Source organism: Falco punctatus (assembly GCF_963210335.1).
Source record: "Falco punctatus genome assembly, chromosome: 7".
In the NCBI taxonomy this organism is placed as follows: Eukaryota; Metazoa; Chordata; class Aves; order Falconiformes; family Falconidae; genus Falco; species Falco punctatus.
The window spans coordinates 13,551,908-13,569,859 of NC_137587.1; the positions used below are offsets into that span (position 1 = coordinate 13,551,908).

General features: G+C 35.0%; 1 protein-coding gene across 11 annotated transcripts in view; it reads left to right on the top strand.

Annotated features, from left to right (window-relative positions):
- Window positions 1–17,952, top strand: part of HECTD1 (HECT domain E3 ubiquitin protein ligase 1) — a 64,840-nt gene that overhangs the window by 29,681 nt on the left and 17,207 nt on the right. For 4 of the 11 annotated variants that reach the window (XM_080397008.1, XM_080396998.1, XM_080397002.1 and 1 more), the window contains 13 exons: window positions 2,934–3,209; window positions 3,312–3,388; window positions 4,792–4,926; window positions 5,151–5,297; window positions 5,682–5,776; window positions 6,199–6,304; window positions 7,295–7,429; window positions 7,516–7,655; window positions 8,188–8,511; window positions 8,959–9,125; window positions 9,306–9,482; window positions 12,242–13,078; window positions 16,337–16,558. In XM_080397008.1, the coding sequence (XP_080253134.1) occupies window positions 2,934–3,209; window positions 3,312–3,388; window positions 4,792–4,926; window positions 5,151–5,297; window positions 5,682–5,776; window positions 6,199–6,304; window positions 7,295–7,429; window positions 7,516–7,655; window positions 8,188–8,511; window positions 8,959–9,125; window positions 9,306–9,482; window positions 12,242–13,078; window positions 16,337–16,558 (2,838 nt within the window). The remainder of the gene's footprint in view (window positions 1–2,933; window positions 3,210–3,311; window positions 3,389–4,791; window positions 4,927–5,150; window positions 5,298–5,681; window positions 5,777–6,198; window positions 6,305–7,294; window positions 7,430–7,515; window positions 7,656–8,187; window positions 8,512–8,958; window positions 9,126–9,305; window positions 9,483–12,241; window positions 13,079–16,336; window positions 16,559–17,952) is intronic. The other 7 variants (XM_080397001.1, XM_080397003.1, XM_080397005.1 and 4 more) reach the window with 4 other exon arrangements.

Below are 17,952 nucleotides of genomic sequence, written 5' to 3' on the forward strand. Positions count from 1 at the left end.
ATTAACTTTGTTTTGTTTTGATTCTTCTCCATGCATACTTAATTTTTTCACCCCAGTCATTAAAAGCACTTTGTAGTGGCCGTCCCAGGAAAAGCAGGTTGAAATGGTGATTTGTTGTTTGCTTCTAGCTAGCAGAATGAAATTGCATGTGTTCGAAGACAAAGTAATGGAAAGTTTCTCATCGAGATTGGGAAACAAATTACAGTGTCTTAATTGTTTGTTGGAGAGAGGACAAGGGAACAGACCTTATGCAGTGGCAATGCACAGGTGGTTTTAATTTTCTGTACAGAATACACAACTTGTTCTGGATGCAGAAACAACCCTCCTTTATTGTCTCATTATTATTTTTTTTTGCAACAGTTCATGCCTTTATGAACCTGCAGACATAAAATGCTTTGCAATATTGTTATGTTTTAAAGAAGCCATTGAGTGAAATAACAGAACATATTATGATTCAGGATAAAAATGAAGTGCTAGTGACTATCCATCAATTTTGGGACATGAAGACAAAATGGTGTAATGTGTTTCTAGATTATAACACAGCTGGAAACTACTTCTAGGATTTTTTAATTTTTATCAGAAAATGTATCCTTGCATTCTTTTTAACAAGGCTCATACCTTGAAAGGTAAACAATTCCTCTGTTGAGATACTTGTTTATATTATGATACAATTTTAAGAAGATCCATGAGGTTAACTTCTTAAATCCTTATAGCCCCTGGATGCCAGTTTTGCTTTCTCCTTCCAAATGATATGGTTTGGAGATGAAACTTCACTATTTCTATACAAGATGAGTGGAATGGGGACAACTCAGATGAATATGGAGTGAAGAGAACTTGAATTCTCAATCTGATTTCTTATGTTTTAAGATGTCTCTTCATATCAGTCTTCTAAAAAAGATGGAATAAATCCTAAGTATTTGAACAAGATATGTAGCATGGATATTATGGAGGGGAAGGAGATAAAACGAGGATTATGTGAGGCTTCTTGCAATTTTTTGTCAACTAGACATCTACTAAGAGTGCTGATCTTGGAGCGTAATTTGATTGAACTTAAACCGTTAGCTCTAAGAGTGTGCAACAGCCTCCTTTTACTTAATAGATAAGAAGCTAGTATTGGTTAACTACAATTACTGCAGTGCAGTGTAGATTCAGTATCTTTAAGTCCTGAACTATACTATATGTTCTGCTGTCCTGAATCATGACTGAGTAATCTCATGGTATACTTTTTAGTAACTTCTTGACTGGCAAGAATATAGAGGGTTGAGTAACGGAATTTGTTAGTGTGTATTGCATGATGAAAGTTGGGATGGGAGGAGGAAATATGTATACAACGAACATTTTTGGAAGGTCTGTACTCACCCCTCTCCACATTAGCTTAATACTTGTTTTGTTTGAGATTGTAGAAAAAAATAAAAGTTCAATGCAAAAATTGAAATTTAATGGTAATTCTGAAGCTTTAAGTGAGTCTCAAAATTCTGTCTAAGGGAACCCAAAATTATTCCCAGCCACGTATAATCATTGCACTGTCAGTGTGACATGCTACAGAATAAATTTGTTCAATTAACAGAATTTTAATTTTACATACGAAATTTCAGAAGTCTTTTAATAAGTCTTCTCTGGATGCTATGAATTTTAAGTAATAAAGTTAGTAATGCCTCAAGAGTCCATATTTATTTTTGTATAGAGATTATTTATTTTGTATTATATGGCAATAATACTGGCAAATTTTAAAAACCTAGAACGTAAGTCATTGCAGCAAAAGGAAAACAGCAATTTTACGAGTTCATGAACTACCAAAGCTTTATTTATTAAATCAGTATGCTGAAAGATGAGGATACTTGTTAACTTTGAAGTTCAGATGTAATCTTTACATTAATGATGCTACTGCAATTTTAATTTTTATGGAAATTTTAAATTTTTTTTAAAAAATATGAAATTAAATTTTCTGGGATTATGCTGATTAATTTCAAAGGTAATGTGTGCAGCCTTTTAATTACTACAATATCAAAATATCTCATAAAAACTCACTTAGTTGTTTGGAATAATTTCAGGCTAGATTACCTACATATCCTAAAAGTAGGATGTGATCCTGTTTGTCATGTATTAAATATCTCCATCTAAACACCAGCTTTTAATCAAGTCTTTTGTGGTGCTCTTGGAGTTTCTTTTACTTCATGTTTTTCTCAGAGATATAGAGGTCCTTAAAATTTGTGTAATGAATAAGAACTAGGAACATCTGTATTATAACTTGGAATTAGCATGTCACTGTAAGTAGCATAATCGTGGCTTTCTTACTTGCTCTGAGATGAATGTACAGGTTCTACATAGGAGATGAATAAAAGTTTTAGTATAGCTTACAAAAAAATCTGTTTTGGGTGCCTTTGTGGCACAATCTGAGCAAATAAATATTAGCTCAAATTTGCTTTTAGCATATGCAGATTGTCAGAATCTGTAAAGTTTTGTGAATTCTTTTCTGGGTTTTAGGTCTTCAGCATCTTTTCCTCACTTGCTTGAAGTTTTGAAGTTGCTGTTTTCCTATTGGAAAATTAATTTAATTTCCTATTTCTAAAAACTCACTTTTGACAATAGTTCATACTGGCCATAATAAAAAAACTATTTCTGCAAGACTAGAAGTTTATAATGGATTTCTTTGATCTTCTTGTAATTGTAAGGATGAATTAATATATCCATCAACAGCACCATTCAGAAAGAGTTGCATTGTCCACTTTGAAGCTATTGTGGAATAAATCACTGTTAAAAGTACAGAAATATACTGGGAAGACATTCAGAACACTTCAAGACCCTTAATTTCAAACTTAATTTTGCATTGAATGTACTAAGTTGTTTTGCTTTTGCAAAAAAAAAAAAGCTTGAGATATGATGGTGGAATCAATTGTTGGAAAAGAAAAAAATGTTTGTTTCTTTTAAAATAGAAAGTAGGAGTGAATTCCTTGAGAAGTTGCAAAGAGCTCGAAGCCAAGTAAAACCTTCTACCACAAGCCAGCCAATTTTATCGGCGCCAGGGCCAACTAAACTTACTGTAGGAAACTGGTCACTCACCTGTTTAAAAGAAGGAGAAATTGCTATTCACAATTCTGATGGTCAACAAGCTACAATACTGAAAGAAGATCTGCCAGGCTTTGTGTTTGAGTCTAACAGGGGAACAAAGCATTCGTTTACAGCGGAAACCTCTTTGGGTAAGTATGTAGGTATGTGTTATGTGCAGGTAGGAGCAAGTATATGTGAGGTAGTTACTCTGTTGCTTTTCATACCTGTGAGAAATTGCGACTTTTCTGAAAAATATGTTGCAGGGTCAGAATTTGTCACTGGCTGGACAGGCAAAAGAGGAAGAAAGCTGAAATCTAAACTGGAGAAGACAAAGCAAAAGGTTGGTGAGCACCTGTGAATCATATACTTAGAATTTAAATGAGTTTGTTTTATTTTGTAATATGCTTATGAAGTTGTAGTTTCCTCTTGGAGGATTAAAATCTCTGATTTCAACTAGACACAATTTTAGGCTAAACTTGAAGGGGAAAATTTTCATTCAGGACAAAGCACTTCTTCAGGTACTTTTATACAGCAGTAAAATCTCTGCTTTTCTGGAGGACAGTGCATATTTTTTTTTTAAAAAAAGTAAGGAAATCCAGGCCTCCTGACCTGTATTTGTATAATTGTGTAGGTTTTTCTTTTTTATATACAGAAAGAAAAGATGTTATGATCAATACTACGGTTGTGTCAGAAACACGTGTTACTTCTATTCACTACATTCAGATATTAATTTTAGACTGGATATTGTGACAGGTAGGGGGGTGGAAGTGAACAGCGCGTTCTGTTGTAGTGGAGCAAAACATGTAAATCCTTCATTTTAGACTTCTCTGAAATTCTTTCTTTTCTCAGACTGAGAGGGGGGGAAAGAGGAACTAAGAAATCAGGTATTAAGCTTTTTACAAAACCACAAAATAACTGCATGTTCTTTGGCCAGCTGATGTCAAGGGCTCAAGCTAATCTTCAGTCTTGACTTCTCTTGCAGTTTCTAACAGTGCAGCTGATATGTTCTGTAACACCAAAAATCTGCAGCATGTAAGGACACTTGTATCTGAGGAAGTGTAACACTAAATTGAGTATTAAAATACTGTGGGAATGAGGTTAGGTGGAATGATAAAAGGAAGGCAGTGTTCTTTCATATCTAGGATGGCATTGTGTAGCTCCAGAGCATGTGAAACTTATTATTGTAGCACATGTGATGATAATGAAAAGGAACGAATTTTGAGGAAATTTCTTGTAAGCAAAATGTTGTTTAATAAGAACTTACTTTATCAAATCTGTATCTTTGTGTATCCATGCTTTGTAGAAAAAGTAATTCTTAGTATAAGGTCACATAAGGACTTTTTGTGTGAGTTGGTTTAAGACATGTGAATAGAGCATTCAGAAATAGCATAAACCCCCTTAATCTTACTTCTAAAAAGATTACTAGATCCATTATACAGTTCTAAAGAAATAGATTCACAGATTGAGAGTCCTGTCTTTTCTCCTACCTTAGTGCTGTAATTTAATATATGATGGTAAGCGTAGTTACTGTAAGTTTCAAAAACATTCTGTGTATTTCCATTTATCTCCTCATCCTTTCACAGCCTTTGCCTTTCGTGATGTGTGATAGGTTTTGTTCTTCCCTATTTGTTTGCTTTGTGATGGACTTCTTTAAAAAAGATGACCAAGTTTCTACATCTTGGAGAACAGTAATAGGCTCATTACAGTAAGATATGACTTTTGAATATCAAAATCCATTTGTAGGTACGCACTATGGCGAGAGATTTATATGATGATCATTTTAAAGCTGTTGAAAGCATGCCTCGAGGAGTAGTTGTAACACTGAGGAACATAGCAACTCAGTTAGAGTCTGCATGGGAACTTCATACAAACAGACAGGTGAGTGTACCTCCTTTAATTTATAATGTGTGATGGCATTGGAAATGACATCATAATGTTCAGACTAGTCTGTCATGATAGAAAGTCGCAGTATGTCTGTCGGAAATGTGGGGGTATTCATGCATGTAATTCCTAGTTAGGTACCTCACTGGGACAATACGTTTCAAATGAAGCAAGTGGCAAAACTGTTAACTTGTTTCACTTTAATTGCCTTTGTCTTTCAGTGTATTGAGGGAGAAAATACTTGGAGAGATTTGATGAAGACTGCTCTGGAAAACTTAATTGTATTATTGAAGGATGAGAATACTATTTCTCCGTATGAGATGTGCAGTAGTGGCTTAGTTCAGTCATTGCTTACAGTTTTAAATAATGTAAGTATATAGAACATAAATCTCTGAAGAGAAACTTTCTTAAAAAAAACAATGTAGGCATGTGTCTTAATTGAGAAAATCTATTATAAATGTGGCTTTTCCCCGTCTTGATGAAAATCAGGGAGACTTGCTGCAGTTAGTGGTCTACCCATTGAATATATGCTATGACAATATATGACTTCAGTTGAAGTAAGCCATGAAAAATCTTGAAATCAACACTGGTCAGTTCTAATGGCTGCTATAATCTAGCTTTTGACATGCAGATTTTGAATAGGAAATTCAGTGAGACTAAAAAGATATTTTTGCCAGTATAAAGAATATATTACTTTGTATTAGGAGTAACATGTTCTGGTTTGGTTTGTTTTTTTTTTTTCCTCCTCTTAGAATGTTGATTTAGATGTGAAACAAGACTGTAGTCAACTGGTAGAGAGAATAAATGTTTTCAAAACAGCGTTCAGTGAAAATGAAGACGATGAAAGGTAAAAACAAAAACCAAAGCAAAAAAACTTCCCATCTGTGAAGCCGTATGATACCTTTAAAGTAATTTAAATCAAAGGAACTATTCTTTCTGTCTTAATTTATCTTTCTCTGGAGTAGGATTGGTCTTAAAAGAGAACACCTGCTACTGAAGTAGCAATTGAAAGTTTTACTGAATTACTTCTGTCTGTAAGAGTCAGCTATAGTGAATGTACCTCTGTTGACAAACGTAAAAGTGACTTCTGTTCATCACTTGCAGATCAATATTTTTCTTACTGTGCTGTAACCATGTGACTGGAGCATGTGGTATCAGCAGAAGTAGCATGCAGAGATATTTGCTACAGCTGGGTACTATCCTCTGAGATACTGTAGATTCTTTTTTTCTCTTTGTGTGTGGTAACATAGTAACTGTTCACTTTCACAGTCGTCCAGCAGTTGCATTAATTCGGAAACTGATAGCGGTGTTAGAATCTATTGAACGTCTACCTCTTCACTTGTATGATACACCAGGATCTACGTACAATCTTCAGGTAAATACACAGTGATAGCAATATATTATGCTGAGTGATACACAACTGCATGTTTTATGTGAAGTTCAGGAAAAGTTACACACATTAAGTCTGTGTGAAGCATATTCTCATAAAGTAGATAAAATCAGATAAAGAACAACAAACTTTTTGGCATCTGTATCCTCTAACGCTTAACCTATGTGTTTGGGTGTTCTCTACTGTCATTTTTACACGGAAGTGAAAGTAAATTGTGATTGAAGAGACAATGTGTTTGTTCTTTCTTTTGTCTTCAAGTATTTGTTCTCTTTATGTGGGAGTATGCTCTCTAGTAAGTATCCTTTCTACTTGAATGAGCATCTTGTTGAAGACAGTTATAAGACATGTTTGTTTGTGATGACTAGGGGTGGGTCGTAATTATTAAAAGTCCCTTCTAGGGCTGTGTGTTCATTTGGTAATACAAGACACCTGCAGGATCAGCAATTTTTTATAAAGGAAAGCTGCAATTAGGCTAAAAATATTACTTTGTTTTTTCCCATTTTTGCAGAGTCGTATTTTTTCCATTTGAAAGCATACTTCAGGATTTTGTGAGATGGCAGTGAAGTGTATTTCTGTTTTGATGTTAAATTACTAGAAGATTGTTGCAGAAAATTCATAAATACGCTGCTGCTATTGAATATTTTGAAAAAGCTTTTGCAGTTTGTGTATTATTGCAGTTGCTCATCTGCAAGATTTGGGAATAAAAGCTATGAAAATACATGAAAACTGAGAAAATATTAGCCTGAATGTGTAATTGACTTATACATTGACTGTCATATTAAAGAATTGTTGGGTTAATTGAAAAAAATGAAGTACTAGGGAATTACTTTTTAAAGCATTGAAATCTAATACAGTTTAAATTGCACAACAATAATCGATATGCCATTAAAGTTGTTATAGTGAAATACATTGCTTTTCTTAAAATTACAAAGGCGAAACAGAAAAGCCTATATTAATATTTGGCTACTCTTTCAGATATTAACAAGGCGTTTGAGGTTTCGTTTGGAACGTGCCTCAGGGGAGACATCTTTAATAGATCGAACTGGTAGAATGCTAAAGATGGAGCCGTTGGCAACTGTTGAATCTCTAGAACAGTATCTTCTGAAAATGGTGAGCAGCATACCCCACACATGGTTCACAAGGAATGGGTTGCATTTTGCATCTCTAATATTTGACTACCTCTCATTTGTATGTAGGTGGCAAAGCAATGGTACGACTTTGATAGAGCTTCGTTTGTTTTTGTACGAAAATTACGTGAAGGCCAAACGTTTGTGTTTAGGCACCAACATGATTTTGATGAAAATGGAATTATTTACTGGATTGGGACAAACGCAAAGTGAGTTTCTTCAAAGCTAATTATTTTGAAGTCAACACAATGAACTGTCATCTGTGGGGTGGGGAGAGAGAATTCATGATTAAAGGAAATGTGTTATAATTTTTTTAGGAGTGGGACTTATCTTTGCTTTTATGTTGATCAATAGAATTACATTTCTTTTTGTTCTACCTAAGTAATAGGAAAATATGAATCCTTGAAGTTCTGTTGAGAATTTGTGTGCTTACGTAAGAAATTAAGGGGTGGGGAAATTTGGGTCTTTGTTTGCTATGGTTTTTTTTTTTGGCTTTGCATTTTTTTTGGTTTAGTTTTGGGATTTTTTAAAACCCGGTAGTAAAGTGATGTTTGGAACATCTCTAAAGTTAACTAATTATCTAAAATGTTATTAGTCATTTTGGTTTGTAATAAACTCAGCTGTAATATAAAATTGATACTTTACATATACAGAAAGGTACATATGCATATCAGATACACCGATACCTGTTTTGCTAAATGTAAGTCATAATTGAACGGTACGTTTCTCTTTTTAATATAGAACTGCATATGAGTGGGTAAATCCAGCAGCCTATGGGTTAGTAGTGGTTACATCATCAGAAGGAAGAAATCTGCCTTATGGCCGTTTAGAAGACATCCTAAGCCGTGACAGTTCAGCTCTCAATTGTCATACTAACGACGATAAGAATGCTTGGTTTGCCGTAGATCTTGGCCTTTGGGTTATACCATCAGCTTACACGTTACGCCATGCTCGAGGTTATGGTCGATCTGCTCTCAGAAATTGGGTATTCCAGGTATCTAAGGATGGTCAGAACTGGACTACTTTATATACTCATGTTGATGACTGCAGTCTCAATGAACCGGGGTATGTCAGTGTATTTTGCCACTATTTATAAAACTGAGCTCGGTTAAAAATATACCTGACTGTAGACTAATGTGTACTATAGGTGTAATAATGTAACTCTATGAAGAAATGGTAGGTGATGTAAATTAACAAGAATGAGACAGAAAATAAGTGATTCATAAGTTTTCTGTATGGTTCATATGATGGCATTTGTGCTTTTCCATCAGTGTAAATTTTGCATTTGATTTTTTTTTTTTTTTTGAGAAAATAGTAATGCCAGTGCTTACCCAGAGTTTGTCCTTAGTGTTAATGGTTGTATTCTTGGCAGTTTTCTGATTTTTATCCGTAGATGATCAGCATTATGGTTTTGTTTGCTTTGGTACTAAGTTATTTTTGGTTTTGCTTTTGTTTTTGTTTTTTTGGTTTTTTTTTGTCCCCCACCATGCCCCCTTTCTAATAAATTTAAAGGTCTACAGCAACATGGCCTTTAGATCCTCCAAAAGATGAGAAACAAGGTTGGAGACATGTTAGAATAAAACAGATGGGAAAGAATGCCAGTGGGCAAACACACTACCTCTCCCTGTCTGGATTTGAACTTTATGGCACTGTGAATGGAGTATGTGAAGATCAGCTGGGTAAGAAAAAGAACGTGCACATCTTATTTGTTCTTTTAAAATGCTAATGAACATACAAAGCAAAAATTGGTGCAAAAAAGCAGGTTAACATTTGCAGTGGAACTTGCTTAGAAAAAAGCTCGAAATTATTCCCCATTTGATACTTGTATATTGAAATGAAAAGACTTAAATTTTTTGTAGGAAAAGCTGCTAAAGAAGCTGAAGCAAATCTGCGAAGGCAGCGACGTCTGGTCCGTTCTCAGGTGTTGAAATATATGGTTCCAGGAGCTCGTGTAATCAGAGGAATTGACTGGAAATGGAGAGATCAGGATGGAAGCCCACAGGGTGAAGGCACTGTTACAGGAGAATTGCATAATGGTGAGCACAAATTGTCTGAATTTGTAAACGTCCATGGCATGATTAGTTCATGTGGAACGGGTAGCGTTAAAGTATTTCCTTTGTAGTGTGTTGTGGAAGTTAATAAAATTGTGAATATTTTGGGGAGAAGGAACTCTAATACTACAAGTGTTGTGGTCCGTTTGTGAAATTCCATTTTAATGCATGAAAAAAAAATAATTTTGCTGTAAATGAGACTTCTGTAGAGCTTTGATTAAAATACCAAGTTGTTTAGATGTTTGTTATAAAGAAGAAAAAGGTGACTGATGCAAAGTAATTAAGCTGTGGGCCTGCAAAATCTATTATTACCTTCTTTGTTTCTTCTAGCTTAGCATTTGCAATATTTTTCTTGACTTTTGTTGTGTCCTGTACCTTTCCTACCTTGCTAGCTTCATTGGGATCAAGTTGTTACTGTTTTAATTAAAAGCATGAAAAGTAATTCATGTATGGAGCAAAATAAAAACCTGCAACAGCCAAGGAAGTCAGTGCTTAGGCAGCTAAGATACTGAAGAGGCTCCAGAAGAGGTGATGATCTTGTCAGCTGAACAGGCTTTCTACCCTTTTCCCTCTCTTCCCCCTGTTTTGGGGTGTAGAAGACTTGCCTTGTTTCTGAAGCATCTTCAGCCACTCTTCGGCTCGTTCTTAGCCAGGTTTTAAAATTTCTTCTAGTTTTTTGAGTTGTCAGTTCTCAAACATGGAGAAAGAGCCAAAGTACAATGTCTTAATTAAAATGTTTTGAAACTTTGAATCGTATTTAAGGCATTCAGTATAGCTTGTAGGGAATTCTTCCATCATCTGTGTATTGTTCTTATCAGATGCAACAGTATCCATAGCTACATTCTCACTTTGAAGACTTTAGGTATTATTGGTGAGTAGCATTCCACTAAATCAGTTTTCATTCCTATGTTCCGGCAAAACTTTCCCATTTAAGCATAAGTGAAATTTATCAAATGGTAATGCCAAACAATGTGAAATGTGTATCAGCATACTCTTACTTCTGCCACAGTTGTCTTTCAAAAAGAATTTTGAAAATAGTATCCCAGTGACTTTTTTGCCATTATTCACAAGTGTTGACAAATCTTGAGTTGTTTTAGGGCTGTAGTGGTGCAGCAGTAAGACTCCAAGTACACACTTAAGTATTAAAAAAATTGCGCAGATTTGAAACTGTTTGTAATTAATATTTTAGAAAAAGGAACTATACAAAAAAAGAACAGTTTTTTAGTTATCCTTTTACAAAATACTCTGTTCAGACACTCACAAAGGGAAAAAATTATACTGTTCAACTACAGTATGGAATTTCATTTTTCTTTTTGTATTTAATAAGAAAGGTGAATAAACTGTGAAAAAGAAAATCAGACTTGCTTCACAACCTTCAAAGGTTTAGTGACATGAAGCTACTCGGATATAGGTCATGAAGATAGAATAAAATCATACAAGAATAATGTAATCTAAACCGACTCATGTGGGCGTGAGATGTCTACCATATCTGAAAACTTTATCCATTTTTAAATACTTTACCTCCAGAGTGATATTTTTAAATAGAAAATTGCTTGTGATCTTCTATTTTGGTGTAGAAGTGATGACTTTAGAGTAGTTAAAAGGTAGAAGTTAACCTGACAGTACTAAAAGAACATTTTACTTCAAATTAGCTCTCTTTTATTTTATTAAAGAAAAATACGTGTGCACATCTGGACTTGACATCTTGTTTTGAATTTCTCTGAGGTTACAGAAGATGACTGAGCTTTAGAGATTTTATTTTTAAAGCAACTGTGTATCAATTAAAATAGTGACACTGTTTTGTTACAGTTAGTGTACGATAAGAAATACTAGAAGGAATTATTTTTGGTGACTCACCGAGATTGTTGTACATACTCAGACAAGCAAAAATAAATTGTTTTGCCCCTGTTTCTGTCCTAGCTAGCTAAATTTTGCAGTTATCCTCATTATTGCAGATTTATTACACTTTAACTGTTAAAAAATACTATACTCAAAAAAAAAAAAAGTACTCCAAATAGTAATTTAATAAAGGAATTTAAGAGTAGGATCTCTTTTCAGTGTTGTTTTGGTCCCAGTATAAAGTTTTGTTTTGTGAAACGTATTCTTCCCGCAACCCTGAAATCTTACTTGGAAGTGGTCCTTAACTGACTGCTGTAAGACTTTTTTTCCTATGAATAAGAAATGTTTGAGTCTGTGTAAATTATTGAACTAAAAAGCTGAGTATCAGTGAATTAATTCTTTCACTTTATAGGGCAAGAATAGGAAATCACAAACTAATCAGTTTCATAAAATTTGTGTTCTGTCAGGTAAATATGCTTATCCACCAGCATCCAACAAAGAAAAACATTGTAGAATGTCCTTGCAAGAATAACAATTGCTTGATAGATATAATAAAGTTGTGGTGATGCATTTTTGTTATTAGAGAATCTAATAATAAAATGTTGGAAGATTTTAGTAGTTCAGGTTCCTTCCTGAAGGAAGCCTTACTTTTGGCTGGATTCTGGGCCCGTAAAGATAGAGGCGGATGATGCTTGCTGCCTCAGTCTAAAGTAAAAGAACATTTTAAAATACCAAATTGTTTCGTTTTCAACACTTCATTTTGAATTGGCATTAAGGTTGTTTAGTGACTTTATTAATCCAGACATGCACCCCTTATGAGAAGCTGATCCCACATTGTGGAGCTACTGTCTGACACACTCCTGTCTGCTTTCTGCTGGATCTCACAAACTCCTGTCCCTTTCCAGGCTGGATTGATGTCACCTGGGATGCTGGTGGCTCTAACTCTTACCGTATGGGCGCAGAAGGAAAGTTTGACCTCAAGCTTGCACCAGGGTACGACCCTGATTCAGCGGCATCACCCAAACCTGTTTCATCCACTGTTTCAGGCACAACGCAGTCATGGAGCAGCTTGGTGAAAAACAACTGTCCAGACAAGACGACTGCTGCTGCAGGCTCCTCAAGTAGAAAAGGAAGCAGCAGTTCTGTGTGTAGCGTGGCCAGTAGCAGCGACATCAGCTTGGGTTCGACCAAAATGGAGCGGAGATCAGAGAGTGTAATGGAGCAAAATATAGTTTCAGGCACTGACGTCCATGAACCAATTGTTGTTCTGTCTTCCGCTGATAGTGTACCCCAGGCTGAAGTAGGGTCATCTTCCAGTGCAAGCACCAGCACCTTAACAGCGGACATGGGAAACGAAAATGCAGAGAGGAAGTTAGGTCCTGATAACTCAATACGTACTCCGGGGGAGTCCAGTGCTATATCCATGGGAATTGTTAGCGTAAGCTCTCCTGACGTGAGTTCAGTCTCTGAACTGACTAACAAAGAAGCAGCTTCCCAGCGACCTCTAAGCTCTTCAGCAAGTAACAGACTCTCGGTCAGTTCTTTGTTGGCTGCTGGGGCACCAATGAGCTCCAGTGCAAGCGTTCCTAACTTATCATCTCGAGAAACTTCCAGCCTGGAGTCCTTTGTACGAAGAGTGGCAAACATAGCACGTACCAATGCCACAAACAATATGAATTTAAGCCGAAGTAGCAGTGATAACAATACTAATACTTTGGGAAGAAATGTCATGAGTACTGCAAGTAAGTGAGCTGTGTTTATTTTTAGTTGATGCTTTTGTTGTTTCTTTGGCTTTCGTTAGACTTAATGAAGTTTGGATACTGTTGGCCTGATAGAGGAATGAAATTAGAGCAGCATTGACCTTGTGTGTACCTGTGGAACTCATGAAGAGCTCAGAGAGTTCCTGTCAGCTGCAAAGTGTTACATTGCCCTGTGATGTCAGATTACGCTGTGGTACCCATCAAACAGAAAATAATTTGAATTTGATGTCTTTTACATGTTTAGGAAGAGGGAGAGTATGGTTTAGATCATGAGGCTGGAAGAACAGTAGCTAATGTGGGATACTTTTGCATTCTGCTCTGTGTAGATTATGCATACTCACTTTATGTCAGCCCATTTCTGTTTCTATTTCCTCAGGAAAGGCAGTTTATGCGTATTGTGAAGTCCCTGAGTTTAGGAACTATGAACATAGTACAAAGAAAAAAGTGAACTGCAGTATGTTGAGATTTTAGTAGATTCCTGCATTCTGTCAGGCAGAGTAACTTAATGTACTCTAACACTGTGTGTGTTTTCTAAAGATGGTATGGTCATTAAGGCTTAGCTTTGGCATATCAAGTGTAAGGAAGTTTGTAGTTAACAGTGCTTTAAATGGCATTACATACATGCTTTAACAGCTGCCTGTTCTCAGGTTATATGTAGGGTTAAGGTGTTAGCAAGTAAGTTGTAAACCTGCTTGTTGTGGGTTCACTTTTGTGAATTTTCAGCATGCTCCCATCAGAGTTGTTACTCAGCCAGCCTTGTTAGGTATTTTGTTCAGTGCCAGTGATAGTATTTTAACTGGAGAGCTGCATTTCATAGGGTAGGCAAGTTAGAAAAAGAAAACTTACCCAAGCCAGAAAGAAGCGCTCAGTTTCTTGTTAAGCTGTCATGCCTTTCTAGGATTTTTATGCTTTTTGTATTTAAAAACGTGGTGTTTGCTTTTAGCATTTCTAGATATTTTTTTTTAATAGTGAGTGTTTTCTTTTTTGTTGGAAAGGCTTTTTTTTTTAATGTATTCTTACATTCATACTGTGATGAGGAGGGGGGAGGGAACATCTGCAGCCTGCATTAAAAATGTATGTAAGATAACTCAAGGGAAGATTTCTAGTAACTGATCCCCTTTTAGGAAGATAGCCAGTGCTTCTGGTTTTAGAGGTAGTTTTGTGTTGGGAGGAGAGAGACAGCACCTTTGAAAAACATAGTAAGATAGTTCAACAGTATATTTAACAGATTTTATGAATGTTTGATATCATACGGTACTGAAGTTGGAAATAAGAATGTGGCAAATTAAACATTAGATTTAATATTAGAAGATATATTTAAAATTATCCCTCATGTAGGAATTATTTTGGTTTATACATTTTATACAAGTAGAAACTGTAAATGGAAACTTGTGCCCCAGAAAGAGATCAGAGACTGAATTTGAGCAATCTGACCAGAGTTCTATTAGAATACCGTAAAATGCTTGGATATTTTTTGTTTTGGGGTTGGGTGTTTATTTTTTTATTTGTTTTGGTCTGTCCAGTTTCTTTTTAAAAAAACCAAAACACCAAAAAACCCAAAACAAACAAACAAAAAAAACCCGACAAAAAACTGAAGCCTGAAATCATGGTTAGTGATGTAAGTCTTTCTGGACTTGCTGTAGTGGTTGCATTTTAAAACGTCAGTATTTGCCAGGAGTTAAGTGGTGTCTAGAGTAGCCAGTTTCAATTTGCTTTTGAAGTCTGAGCAAGTGAAATGCTGACACTTGATTTTTTTTTTTTTTTTCTGTTTATGGTAACAGCAAAGAGTTTACTATTATTAATTGGAGTGGAAGATATGAATACTGAACAGCTTATTTTCAAGTTCTTAACAAAAAAACCCTTTGGTTTAGAAGATTTCCATGCTTTCAGAGAGATAAGCATGGGCTTATTAATAACCCCAAATTTAAATTTCACTCTCTCCCTCCCCATGCATAGAAATAATTTAAAGCACTGTACCTGCTTTGGGCCACCTTTGCTGAGATTTTATTTTCATTTTTATGTTTTTATTTAAAAACTGTTACTTAGGTTCCTTGGTGTGGGAGTAACTGACAAACAGCAAACCCAGAAACAGTAATACTAATTTTTCTCAAATAGCTACCAAATGCACTTAGGGGAAGAATCTGTTATATTTTATCCTTTTTCAAGGGTAGTAGCCTTTGCAAACCTTGGTAATAATAGTCTGAAATACAGAATTTAGATATTTATTCTTTTTTTATAAGGAAGCACTGCCTTAGTTTTCATAAGCTACAATAATGAAAATGTTCACTGGAAAACTGCAAAACTTGCATTTGATAAATTTTAGAAAAGGCAGATTGGTTTAAATATAAGTATAGGTGACCCCTCAAATATGCACATGCAAATGTGATTAATTTCCTGTGTTTGCAGATAAGCCTGCAAGAAAATATTTGGAAGATTGGGATGTAAATGTGTAGTTGCACATAGATATAACTTACACTCAGTTGTGTACACTATCTGAAATTCTTTCTGTTGAGTTTACGGTGAATTCAGTTGTGTTTCAGTTGCTAACTAAAATGCATCTACTGTGTTTTGTTTGAATGTGCAGTAAGGTAACTTCTTAGCTGTTGCTTGCTTATTCTGAAAAATAATAATATAAATCATCCACCATAAGTAAGATATTCAGTCACATGCTTCAAAGTACTGCCAACTAAGGCTTGTTGCCTGAACTTGTTGCTATTTGTGCTAATAGTTATGTGAAAGGTAACAAGTCAGAGCTGCTTTAAGAACTTTGGAAAAATGCACAAAAATCACAAATTCTATGTTTGTCTTATTACGTTCTGTTCTCAGTTTGTTTATATATAGTTAAACTGTTTTCCCTGTATAACTAATTATTTTGCTGTTTAGAGGTTAAATTATGTTTTAGGCTTTAAGACAGACACAGTATTGGAATAACAGACTTCAGAAATACTTCTCATATGTTGAAAATGAAATTAAGTGATTTCAGATTTATGGTGGGATTTGGAGATTTATTTAATAAAATTTGTTTTAAATGTATGCAAAGGAATATGCTCAGAAGTGGGCATCTGCGTTGTAGCGTGCACTTTTGCACTGGGAAACCCTTCCCCTTTATTTTGTTGTTCTTAATTGTAAAATAACACATCTGATAATTTTTTGACCCAAATATATTTTTCAACGCAGGATCATGCATGTAAATTGTACTCTTCATCAAATCATTTATTTTATCTTACCATATCTTTATAGCTTCTCCTCTTATGGGTGCCCAAAGTTTTCCTAATCTGACTACAACTGGTACCACATCAACAGTGACCATGTCTACATCCAGTGTTACTAGCAGCAGCAATGTAGCTACAGCAACTACAGTTTTATCTGTTGGTCAGTCGCTTAGTAATACTCTAACTACTAGCCTAACATCAACATCTAGTGAGAGCGATACAGGTCAGGAGGCAGAATATTCTTTATATGGTAAGTTTCATTTTTAAATGAACATAAGCAGACTTCCCATTAATGATTTTTCCTTTTTTTCTGTTACTGTGATTTTCTCCTGTAGTAGCATATTTACTGAAAAGTATTTGAAAGCTGAGCTTGTCATATTTACTAGCTCTGTAAGGCAGTAAATAAAATAATGTTAACATTTAGTAGTACTATTTACTATATTACTGTAACCAATAGTAGTATTTCCTTATGTTTTCAGGTCTTTTATTTTCAGTAGTTTCTATCCCACATTGTTATTTATGGTATATTTTATTTAGGAACTTAACCTTTTCCTTAAGTCAGTTTAGTATCTAATGTAGTTTGCATATGAACTTCTAATTAAAATCCAAATGTTGTTTCTCATTGCGTTGTATAGGCATGCTACATGCTCAGTCTGAGGTACCTTGTATTATTCAGTAATTGTAAAGCATCTGCCATTGGGTGCATTATACACTTAAAACAGCGTATAAGGTTCCATGTATCTCAGTAGCATAACAGTAATTGAAAAAAAATTGGAAAGAAGACAGAAATGAAAATGACACAGAGAATGGAATTATGTGATTTGAGGAACAAAATTCAGAGTTGTTAGGTGGACACTCTGAGCTAGAAACAGACATTGGGACAGAAGTTATTTGCAGGATATGAACACGGTGAGGGAAGATTTAGGTAACTAGGTTGATAATATCTAGGAATCAAGCTGATGAAATGAAGTCAAGAAAAATCTGGGCTAGATATGGGAAAGTACTTCCTAATGTGAAGTTTAATGCATTGTGAGACGTTCTTGAAAGAAGATACTTGATTTCTTTAGGATTTGATTGGATTAAGGTTGTGTTCTATTTAGCTGCCTATTGAAATTGCTTGAAAAATATCTGGTAATTTCAATGGATATTGGAATTGAGCTGCTTGGAGGCAGTCGATGAAGATATATGCATATGCCATCTCCCCTTACTCTTCTAATTAAGGTTCATTTGATAGTTTGATTAGGTGACAAGTCTTAAAGTACATCATAAAAAACGGGGCAAATAGTTACCTTAAAGTTTCTGTTGGGGCATTAACAGCAATTTGAAGGGTGTTTGGGTGGTATAGATAGTTTATATGTGTACAGAAAAATTTAAAACTTCAATGGTACATCTCAGTCCACCTTGGATGGCTGTCAACTTTTCTGGTTTTGGGAGGTTGGTTTTGAAGTGTTAGTACTAGGTGGGTGAAAATGAACTTTGTATCTGTCTTCAGCTTCTTGTTAATCAATTAGCAATTGAGTCTTTAAAATTATCACTTTTAAATGGTTATTTTAGATGTCCTTTACATTGTAACTTGAGGTCTAAGCCACACATTCTCAGTGGAAATTACATCACTAATCTGTTCTTAAATTAATTGGACATAGA